Source organism: Haliotis cracherodii, unplaced genomic scaffold, assembly GCF_022045235.1.
Source record: "Haliotis cracherodii isolate W230 unplaced genomic scaffold, xgHalCrac1.p SCAF_9, whole genome shotgun sequence".
NCBI classification, from domain to species: Eukaryota; Metazoa; Mollusca; class Gastropoda; order Lepetellida; family Haliotidae; genus Haliotis; species Haliotis cracherodii.
In genome coordinates, this window is record NW_027266343.1 from 8,398,047 (window position 1) to 8,410,242 (window position 12,196).

Consider the following 12,196-nt stretch of genomic DNA (forward strand, 5'->3'; position numbering starts at 1 on the left):
ACTTACATTTATGGTACATTCTGGACTATATTAAAAATATATTAATCATATCAACATATATAACTTATCTTCATCACTCATTTTCTAAACAGTAAGGCTTTATCTCCGTCCCGCAATACATCATCCTCTAAAATTCATTCAACGTGACTTTGATGAGTTAAAAAATACCTTTATTTGGACGTATGAGATTGACGACCTCGCGTTAATGAAACCCCGGACTGTAGAAGTCCTCAGAACGAGGGCCTCACCCTTATTGAAAGTGCCCTCCTGAGTGGGAGTGACTGTATTCTGAGGACGGCCATGAGTAGACACTGAGACGTTGTTGTGGATACCCGTATTACCCCGTGTATATCACGTCGGATATCATTACCCCCTTATCAAGATCGGGGGAGGGGGTCAGTCAGAACACCTGGACTTTACTGGATGCTCAGGTGTGAGCCAAATACTTTTAATTACAGGTAGGAGACCTAGAATAAGGTATTCCGCTAGTTTTCTTTGAGTCCGCGTGTAGCTATGTTATGGCGAATACACAGTGACAGTGTTTGGGCCTATCTCAGGTTGAAGGTTAGAGCGAAATAACACGCCAGTTATATGGCCTAATATAAGTGTTATATGGAACTTGAATAGTGGTGTATCTTAACTACCAATTATGTCAATTAGTAATTAATCTTTGACGTCATTTATCTAATTTAAACAACAAGTTAGGTATGCTTATTGCAGCAACGGATGACGTATTAGACATATCGTCTTAACTATTGATTAATTTGATTTCCTGGACTTGGGTAATGCAACTAGGTACGGCCTCTCTGGCAACTATGTGGCACCTAGTTGTGTCATGTCTTGGAGTGACGTAATTTGGCATATGTATGACCAATTATGAGTGAGTGAGTTGGGTTTAACGCCGCTTTTAACATTATTCCAGTTATATTACGGCGTGTCAGCTTCATGTGGGAGGAAAGCCGGAAGTGATGCAGGTCTCAGACAAATACCACTTCGATGAAACCCACGACAAACCTAGAAACATAATTGGGGCGAACCGCGATTCGCACCCACAATCATAGGTTTCTGGCGTGCCCAAGGGACGCCTTAGACGACTGGGCCACCCGAGCCCCCTCTCTGGTTGTGTCTTTTCTTGGGGTGACGTAATACGGCATCTGTAGAACCAATTATGGCTTCCCTAGGCCGTAACTGTGGCTGAATATAAACTGACGCCAAAAGAAAGCATACACTTCAAAAGTGGATTTTACCAGATCATTACAAACATTGGTTGAGTGAAAACAGTCGCCGAAACACTGCAACTTAAGGTCCTTATTTGGCTGACAAACCTTATTTCATGGAGAACACCTTTCAAATGAATCAGGGCGTATGACACGAGTCAGTGTGCATATAATAATAATAGAAGACTTAATATGGATTACAACTTATTGGTTGTTTGCATCGACCCTTCGGGGCTTCTTCAGGTCGTTTCATCAGGTGACTATTTTCTGAGTGTATGTGAGTTAACATACAGCGACCCCGGAACGTTACAAACAATCAATAAGGGTTATTCATAAATAAGATTCATAACTTCAAGTTCAACATCTAAACGCCTATCAAAGATGTATGAATACCGACACCGCTACATCAGATACCGTCATACTCCAGACCTCACGCTCAAGCTATTAAGTAAAATCCCTTAAACACACACGCTGAAGCAGTCTCGGCTTATCTCCGGGCCAGTGATCTAGTTTACCGTTAGCTTTAACCCGTCACACTGTCCCTATGCAGTGCAGGGAATTCAGGATATATAGAAGTCGATATTGGCTGTCAATAAACGCCCGAACACTACTGGATACCATTGTTGTACACAGAGACAAGGACATAAAGTGTACAAGTGTTTGAGAATGACATTCTTCCCGCATTGTTCCACTGTATCGTGGCACGGGACCGCTGAATAGGCAGTACCCTGACTTGATTGATAGGTTGGGGTGATTGCTGGGTATTGAAGGGTGGCCTGTTAGACACTACTGACGTTAACATTCTTGAATCTGATCTGTAGCAACTTCTGCGGAAGGGAATAAATGATGTCACAGTGAAAAGGAGGAAGGTCTCGCTAAGTTTGTTGTTTTGTTTGTTTGTTGGTAAACGACGCGCTCAGAAATATTCCAGCCATATGACGGATATGATGTAAATAATCGAGTATGAACCAGACAAGACAATGATTGACATCATGAGCATCGATCTAGGCAATTGGGATACAATGACATGCATCAACCATGAAACGCCTGACCACGCGATACCGCTAATCGCCTTTTATGGCAAGCACGGGTTGCTGAAGACCTATTCTAACCCAGATCTTCACGGGTTCACGCTAAGTAAAATATTCGAAATAAAGTGGTAAGGTTAGGATGACGGCGTGTATTTATTGCACATTTTACATTTCGATCTAAGAGCTTACTCTTCTTCCTGTTTGCATGTTCCTGTTTCTCATTCGTGACCAACTCGTGTTATTCCGGGACAAGCCGAATAGCAGGTTACGGAAAGGGGCGAGTGCAGACGAATGGAAACCACCCGCCCCTAAATTGCTCCCCATCTAATATTGGTATTCAAGAACTGTTAAAAAACGGCTATTTTAACTGAATTTTCGATTTCCATGCTCATTCCGACTCCGTCTTTTACTACGCTATGTAGATTCAGTATACTCTATTGCTTGTCTTCGAGGTGATGAATTTGGATCGGTGACTTGTATGATTGCTAACAATATCAATCACTGGTTTCTCCAGTGTCGATTATTTACAGGTCGGCGTCATATGGCCGGAATATTCCTGAGCGCTGCATTTCATGTTGATCATAACAAGAATACAATATTTGGATTACTCTTATGAAAACCCATATAATCACCCGTGTTACATTATTACCATCATAAAATTGAAATATATAAGTTTGTTATTGCTTTTAAACCGTTATTTAAACCATATTTTCAGGTACTCGTTGCAAGACTCACAGGGATGTGGTGTGTGCCTTCATGGATGGTGTGTCACATATGAACATGTTTTGGGTTAAAATGAAACGTTTTGGATAGCATTTTCGACAGAGATACGTAAAACGTAAATTCATTTAGGGTGGCGAGGAGTTTAAGTTGCAACTTCCGCCATTGAGTGATACAAGAAACTGTTTACGCGTTCTACAACACACAATTTCCACTTCCGGTTCCGGTTGAGCTATGGCGGATCCGGTTGTCAGTTCCCGATTCGGACAGCGCCCTATTTTAGAGGTTCCCGCTCTAGAAGTCTTCAACCCTAACCGAATGGTTGGATCGTTACAGGACGACAACCCACGAGCTCATCCGACGTTCGGGCGAACCGGGTACACGGCTCCACAGCCAGACTACAGCCGTTACAACCACATACCCCCGTACCCGTATCCGAACCTACCCAGCGGGCATGCTCCACCAATACCGGTGTATTTTGGAATCAGCCAAGCACCGCGACAAGCTCAAACAGTCCCGGCGTATAGCCGTCACCCAGATCCACGTTTTTACACATATGGACCTTACGGGGAGGTGAGGGGAGGGTCTGTTCAACCCACGTACTATAACCCCTACCCTGGGGTGCAGAGCCCGTACTATGTACCCCCACCCCCTCCTCCACCACCCATACCCCCGCCGCCAATGGCTCATCACATAACGGACGAGAGTTTCTACATGGAAGGAGTGCTGGAGTTTGGTCGGCTTGTGACAGTGCATCTGAAAAGGTCTTCGAGAGATTTTACAAGTTTACCGGATTTCATGAAACGAGAGTTAAAAGCAACGTACGGGAAGTATCCCAAAACTGACATTCGGATAACATCGGATAAGGGGGAGTACCATATCTACGCCAAACCGCAGGGGTACGCGGATGATGCTGACTACCCCCGGTCCTTCCGCACCCCGTCGAAACACGAGCAAGAGGCAAGGAACCCCAGCTACAGACCCAGGGACGTGGAGAGATGGTACGACTGGGACCCACAGAACAGACGGGATGATGATGTATTTTTCGAATGAGGCAAATGCGTGAACAGGGTTATTCATCAACGTGTAGGACCTCCAGAAACGGCACACTGGATAGCATGGTGCACCATCGGGTGATTCAAATGGAGCCTCAGCATCGATTGTCATAGCAACCGTACCAGGTTGTGTGTTTTGGCAATGGCAGTGTTTCTCTGTTCGTATCGTAAAATGATTTGTGGATGAAGGGTGAGCACCTTCATCCTTATTTATGATGATGTAGAACATTTTGGAGACAGAAATAAGGTTTGTTGACTCAGATGTAACAACAATCCGCTTTGGACATTCCTGTGTCACAGTGCAATCTGATACAGTACTGACCCCTCAGTGATTAGTCATTTATTGGGCACTTCTTTCTGTACAAGAACGTTAGAGCATATCTATAAATAGCGCTAGTGTGGTGTGGTGGCCTCGTGGTTAAAGCGTTCGCTCGTCACATCGAAGACACGATTTAAATTATTATAAGGTTCGATTCCCCTCATGGGTGCATTGTGTGAAGCCCATTTCTGGTGTTCCTCGCCGTGATATTGCTGGAATATTGCTAAATCGCTACTGCTTCCACACCTGTTTGAGGGAATTTAGGCGCTATATAAATTCATTAACATTGGTATCAATATTATTATCACAGTTTAGATGTCAGTGTCCTTTGTTCTGCTTTATATATAACCTGAAAACATTAATGGATTTGGACATGTATAATAATTCCGGCTTTTGTACATCCAATTTTAAGTGTATGTCAGTGTGTGTCTATTTTGAAAGTTTATTTTATAGATTGATAATCCTCTTTTTTAAAGGATAAGTCATCTGAGACAATCCACTGTAGAATTATACCGAATGTTGGTCAACTTCAATTCAGAAGCATTCATTTGGGCAGATTTTGACAAGAGGTATAGGTTCTCCTGTCCTGGGGACTACCATGGTAAGTGTTAGCAGTATCCGCTTGAGGTTGTGACGACAGAAGTATAACTGTTTACATTCCTGTAATAAAACATCCGTCCAATATAAGTAATTACTTTGTTATTCAGGTTCGTGGCCCGTGAAGACACGGGTAAGAATAGGTCTTCAGCAACCCATGTTTCCCGTAAAAGGCGACTATGCTTGTCGTAGGAGTGGGTGGTCAGGCTCGCTGACTTGGTTGATGCATGTCATCGATCCCAATAGCGTCGATCGATGCTTATGATATTAATCACTGGATTGTCTGGTCCAGACTCGATTATTTACAGACCGCCGTCATATAGCTGGAATATTGCTGAGTGCGGCGTTAAACAACCAACCAACCAACCAACCAATCGTGATTTTAGATTGGATCGGAACCCGAAGGGGTTCCAGGTAACAATAGAGCCCCGGGAAACTACACTAGTCCTTAGAGGTGACAAAATGGATCGCGTGGTCAGGCTCGTTGACTTGGTTGAACATGTCATCGTGTCGTAATTGCGTGGGTCGATGCTCATGATGTCAATCTCTGGGTTGCCTGGTCCAGACTTGATTATTTACCTCCCACGTAATTTATGTGGAGAGCGGCGTTGATTAACAAACAAAAAAACAACAACATCGAGAACAGTTTTATTTGTTTAAATTCGTGGTCTTGTGGATAGGTTATGAGCTGACGTTGAGGCAAGATAGGGTCTCCTCGTCTTTCCGAAAATGACCTGTCCCTTTTCACACCTCAAGGCCGGGTTTTGCCGGAATAAGATCCAGATTTGGAGGCTAATTTTAAGCGAGTTAGATTTTCACGTTTAACGTGTTGACCCGCCAATAACCGAATCTGGACCAGACAAACCAGTGTTTCACAGCATAAACAAGATTGAGAAACTTTACCTTCGTATGACTGACATTCCAGTCAGAGACCGAGATCTACTGATCAACTGGAGGCACGGGTGGCCCAGCCGTCTAAGGCGGTGCAATTCGCTGTGCAGAGTTGCGTCCCTTGGGCACGCCAGAAACCTATGATTGTGGGTTTGAATCCCGGTTGGCCCCGATTATGTTTCTAGGTTTGTCAGCACCATACCCGTGCTCGTGGGTTTCACCGAAGTGGTAAACGTCTGAGACCTGCATCACTTCGGGCTTTCCTCCCACATTAAGCTGACACACCGTGATATAACTTGAATACTGTTTAAAGCGGCGTTAAAAACAACTGACTCACTACTGATTAACTGGAACTTGTGTTAAAGCCAAGGCCTGTTCAGATCGACTGTAACATTTTGTATTCTGAGAATATTTTTTGGGGTGGGTTGTGGCAACTATTAACACAAGTTTAACAAAACGAAGGTATTTGTCGTTGTCATTTGGCACCGTATTTAGATATATGTATTGTTATTTTCAGAATGATCCATCACTGCTTTCAGTATGACAACACCAAGGTCCAGATTTAAGCACATCGTGTTGATACTCAACACGTGCATTAACCCAGCTCTAAGATTAAATTTCCTTTTTTACAACCCATATAGCCCCTGTTTCGTCGTGTTTTTTTATAGAGCTGTATTTGAGTGTTTTTATTCACTCAAGACTTATGTTAGTCTAGTGTATGTGGTTAAACGATACACACTACTTGAATTTGAGTCGGGGGATTCCCCACACTCGATCTATGACTGGTGCGTTGTTTTCTAATGCTGTAGGTTCATGCAAGATCATGGCGTGTAGATTATAGGGTTTACCTTCACTGAGGGTTCTTTCAGTACACTCGAATGCATGGGATTGTTACGATCTAACCATTTATTCTTTGTTACGACTTGATGGTTTTAAAAATTATTTTTAAAGAAAATATTCAACATGATTCATTTTAAGTACAATCTCTTTGTCAATATCCAAACAGGAATTGAATAATAACATTATTTGATGAACTAATGCAAAAATAATAAACATGAATTGATAACTCATCCGCGGTGAACACACAATGCCATTTAGAAAGTGGTCAAATGTAACAACTGTTATATTTGGGATAACACTTCCTTTGTTAAGTACAGATACTCGTACTTTACTGTCGTAAAAGGCGACTATGTCGTAGGAGGCGACTAACGGGATTGGGTGGTCAGGCTCGCTGACTTAGTTGAAGCATGTCATCGATCCCCTTTGCGTGGATCGATGCTCATGGTATCAATCACTGGATTGTCTGGTCCAGACTCGATTATTTACAGACCGCCCTCATATAACTGGAATATTGCTGAGTGTGGCGTAAAACAACAAACAAACAAGCTTTATCAAGAAAGTGTTATCCCACATATAACATTTGTTACATTTGACCACTTTCTAAATGGCATTGTGTGTTCATAGCTTTCGGCCATGGGAGCCGTGCCAATTTACACTTGTCAGAGGGGTACACAAAGTACGTGATCTAGATAACAAGTTGTCGAACTTTCATTTTTGTGGAAGCCTCGGTGGCTGAGCGGGTTAGATTGCGGACTTTGTATGCTGGCGATAAGGTGTCTCACTCGGTGTGGGTTCAAATCCCGGACGGGACTCAACCAAAAATTGTACGGGAATCTGTACTTTACAATGAAAGTGTTAGCCCAAATATAACATTTGTTACATTCTAGAAGTTGGTGAGTAAATAAGAAAACGTTAACTTATGGATAACTTCCGGTATATCGCACTTAGCGACGTGTCAATGTAGTGTTTTACGCCGTTATTCAGCTTGCGAACAGTGTTAGAATCAAATTAAAGTTGTCATTAATAAAGATGTACCTTTTCAATTGTAGTGCCACTTGGTCGAGATCTGTTGGTCCAGACTCAATTATTTACAAGGTTGAACATGTCATCGTATCCAATTGTGTGGATCGATGCTCATGATGTCAATCACTGGGTTGTCTGGTCCTGACTTGATTATGTACAGACCGCCGCCATATAGCTGGAATATTGCTGAGTGCGGCGTTAAACAACAAACAAACAAGCATACGTTGCTTGGGAACTTATTCCAACCAAGATTTTTTAATTATTTGAAGCTGGAATATTGCTGAGTGCGGCGTTAAACAACAAACAAACAAGCTTACGTTGCTTGGGAACTTATTCCAACCCAGAATCTTTAATTATTTGAAGAAACCAGATGGTATTAGAGTTCCCATGATAGGTTCTCGACAACAATTACTCATAACGTCACAGCAGCTGTGTGTCCAGTTGTCGAACATGACAAGGGTACAATACAATACAATACAATACAATACAATACAATACAATACAATATGAATGTCAAGGGAACATGTGTCACGACCTTGTGTTGACCACTAAGGTGAGGCGAATGTGGCTTCAAACAATGGTTGTATTAGTACCCTCTTGCAATTATCTATATACATATCATTGTGAACACTGTATAGGCCGGACCTTATCAATGAGAAACATGAAAAGTGTTTGTGTATCAGCGGGTTTACTGTAGATGGTCGTCTTTGTTGTCAAGATGATTATAATCATGTCTCATAAACTTCGCTGAGGTGTTTATTAGATTACTGCCAATAACGAAGTTGTAAACACGACTGTGGTATTTGCCAGTTCATGATTATAGATTGATAATTCAACCGGGAGAATTACTAAAGGAGTCCAATTCAGAAGAAGTCAGTCATGATTGACCACGTACGTTCAATAATTTTTTTCAAAGGAAAACCCTTTATTTGCACACTTGGAAAGTCAAGATTATTACTCGTACGCTCTAGTTTGACAGTAATCATTGTGTTGACGTGTACTGGAGAAAATGAACGTTCCTTTTTTCATTGGTTTAATTCCGTCTCAACGAAGTTTCTTAGCAACATCAAATATCAAAGATGTGTGTTTGTTGTTTAACGCCGCACTCAGCAATAAAGAACGGGAGCATAATGCCCTTGATATTGGCTGACAGAAATGAATCCCATTGGTTTAAATCAGAAGTGCTTTATCCATTCCAGGTTCGGTGAGTAAAGATCAGTAAACGTTATTGGCCTGTCGTGATGGAAGCCTAATTATTTTTTCTGTCTCATGTTTCTAAAAGATCCGAAATGTATACGTTGTGGGCGATTTCCGATCAAAGTGAGTGAGTGAGTGAGTTTGGTTTTACGCCGTTTTTAGCAATATCACGGCGGGGGACACCAGAAATGGGCTTAACACATTGTACCCATGTCGGGAATCGAACCTGGGTCTTCGGCGTGACGAGCGAACTAGGCTACGGGAATGCATGAATGGTTTTTTTTAGAAAGCATATGAACAAATGTTTCTGAGCTTTTTCTAACTTGCGACCATGACCTTAAATCTTGTTTGATGACGTGCCAAACGAATCCCCCAGAGCTATTTGTCAGAAGTCTACTGAAGATTAATACCTAATGTCAATAATCTTTGAGTAGTAGTATATTCGGAAAATCACCAGGGGAGGTGTTATCACCTTACAGTAGTCTGCTGATTAAATTCCTCAAGTATGTTGATGATCCAACAAAGTCAGCTTTTCCAGGATTTTCCAGCTCAGTTCAATACATTTTGGGGGCAGTGGGGTAGTCTAGTGTTTGAAGTGTTCAATTGTCACTCTGAAGACCCGGGTTCGATTCCCCACATGGGTACAATGTGTGAAGCCCATTTCCGGTGTCCCCTGCCGTGATATTTCTGGAATATTGCTAAAAGCAGTGCAAAACCATTTTCACTCAATTCATTTTGTCTTGAAAATGAATACCCATGATCATTTATGGGTTAAAGAAGATAAAAAAAGAAAGAAAAAAGTTTGTGTCAGTTCAAAGACTTTCCTTTGGACGATGGTGTTGAACAACTTCTGTTTTGCCGTGATATTCTGTACCAGAAAAACACAACTATTTGCTTAAATTTATGATTTTATTTATTCAACAATTGAGTTTCCTGATACAGTAAACTTGTAACTCTGCATTAGTTCATGTTTCAAGGGACTTGGACACATGAGCAAACAGAACGTAATCTGCGTCTTACCTCAACAGTTCCCTGTGAGGACTTACATATCAAACGATATAACCTTAATCCTTATCAGGGAGTACAGGGAGTAAAATCCTAAACAAAGAACACTCAGACCACACTTATTTAATTTTATGTTCACGGATATATATAAGAGGGTATATCTTACTAGCAGGAGACATAGTAAAAATAAATATTTTTATGCTTAATTTATTTCTTTTCCAGCTGCTTTTCAGTAGGGGCAGTTGGCCCGTGAAACAAAAAATAAAAAAGTGTGGACTTAACTTTCAGGAAATTATTCAAGTTATAAGTACCGTATTCGACGTAATAAGCGCCAAGGGTGCTCTCAAAATTAGAAATAGGGGACTGTTATTAGAATATTATTTTGGTTGAAAAGAGTTGAAAAATAAATTTCGTGGTTTATGCTGACACACTGAAATGTTTATATGCGACAGATACATTTGTCCATAATTTAATTGCCCATAAGTGAGAATGCATATAACACACGAGTGTGTTTTATACGCGAATAGATAAGTCTTTTGTACATTGATCATTCGGAAGGAGTGCTAATTGGGATTGTTCACTAGCCAATATATTAGCAAATATCGCTGTGGGCGCTTATTAAAAAGGAATACAGTAACCCATGTGTACTCAATACACTATATAAATAACAAACTTCAAGGTATTCATTATCTGAAATGGCACTAGTCACACAAATACCAGTGGAATTGGCTTTCTTTTTCATTTTATTAATTTGTAACCATGGTTACATGGAAATATCACACTGAAAGTAAACTGATGTGTTTGTTAGACTATTTACTTGAAAATACCCAATCTGAACCTGTGAAAATAAAGAGGTTGTAAGAAAATAAGTTAAATGTATAGAATCATAGCCTTCACCTTCTCAACTTGTCATCGTATCCCAAATTGCGTGGATCGATGCTCATGATGTCAGTCACTGGATTGCTGGTCCAGACTCGATTATTTACAGACCGCCGTCATATAGCTGGGATATTGCTGAGTGTGGCGTTTAACAAGAAACCAACAAACAAACAAACAAACCTTCTCAACTACTCTCACTTCCTCAGATGGTCAAACATATGTCATACTATCAAACATCACATCCAAGGACACAGGAAACTCCTCTCGTATGCACGTTCTAACACAGGCAGTCACACACACTGCAAGTCACCAGCAACAGCTGAAGGCTAAACGTGCTTTATTACCTACAAGGGCTAACATATCCGGGTTCATAAAATTCCTATGTGCCTAGGGTCATATCACCTCATGAGACAACAGTGTATTGTTTCCGTCATTGTTGACGTCATTCGAATCTTATTGTGATGTGAGGTTGGAATGACGTCACACTAGAAACGATGTCATAGCTGAAGAATGTTGACATCATTCGACAAATTGTGGTTCCGCTGCTGTTGCATGAGCATGGGTATGGCGCTGACAAACCTAGAAACATACACGGGGCAAACCGGGATTGAACCCACAATTATAGGTTTCTGGCATGCCCGAGGGAAGCAACTCTGCACAGCGAATTGCGGCGCCTTAGACAACTGGGCCCCCCGTGCCCCCCGGTCCCCCCCCCCCCATGCCCCCCAACCCCCCCCCCCCCCCCATGCCCCCCCCCCCCCCCCCCCCGGAATTGAGACACTCGCGTGATAAACAGAGTATGACATGAATACTCATATAATATCCTCTATTTATTATTTCAATTTCTTGACTAGTGTGTCGACAACTGCAAGACAATGTATCAGTGTTTGTTTTTAACCTGTCACAGTTGTCTCTAGATCATGACTGTCAGTTAAACGTAGTATACAACTGTATCTGTGTTAAAGTTAGAAACAATGGAATGAAAAGTGCAGTTTGAATTTATCAAAGTACGCTGCAGTGCTGGCAGTGTTGAGCTCTCCCTCACATGGTCATACACACACAAGGTCATGTCACACAACCTCATATACACCAGGTCATGTCACACAACCTCATATACACCAGGTCATGTCACACAACCTCATATACAAAAGGTTGTGTCATACAACCTCATATACAAAAGGTTGTGTCACGCAACCTCATATACAAAAGGTTGTGTCACACAACCTCCAATACAAAAGGTCATGTCACACAACCTCATATACATACAAGGTCATACACAAGGTCGTGTCACACAACCCCATATACACAAGGTCAGGTCGCACAACCTCATACACATACAAGGTCAGGTCACACAACCTCATACACACACAAGGTCAGGTCACGCAACCTCATACACACACAAGGTCAGGTCACGCAACCTCA

The 12,196-nt window shown here is 41.8% G+C and overlaps 1 protein-coding gene across 1 annotated transcript; it reads left to right on the forward strand.

The window, feature by feature from the left end:
* Positions 1-301: 301 nt before the first annotated feature.
* LOC139452604 (uncharacterized) lies at positions 302-5,015 on the forward strand. Its single transcript, XM_071234133.1, has 2 exons — positions 302-458; positions 2,964-5,015. The coding sequence occupies exon 2, from the start codon at positions 3,203-3,205 to the stop codon at positions 4,019-4,021; it is 819 nt and encodes a 272-aa protein (XP_071090234.1). The 5' UTR covers positions 302-458; positions 2,964-3,202; the 3' UTR covers positions 4,022-5,015.
* The last annotated feature ends 7,181 nt before the right edge of the window (positions 5,016-12,196 follow it).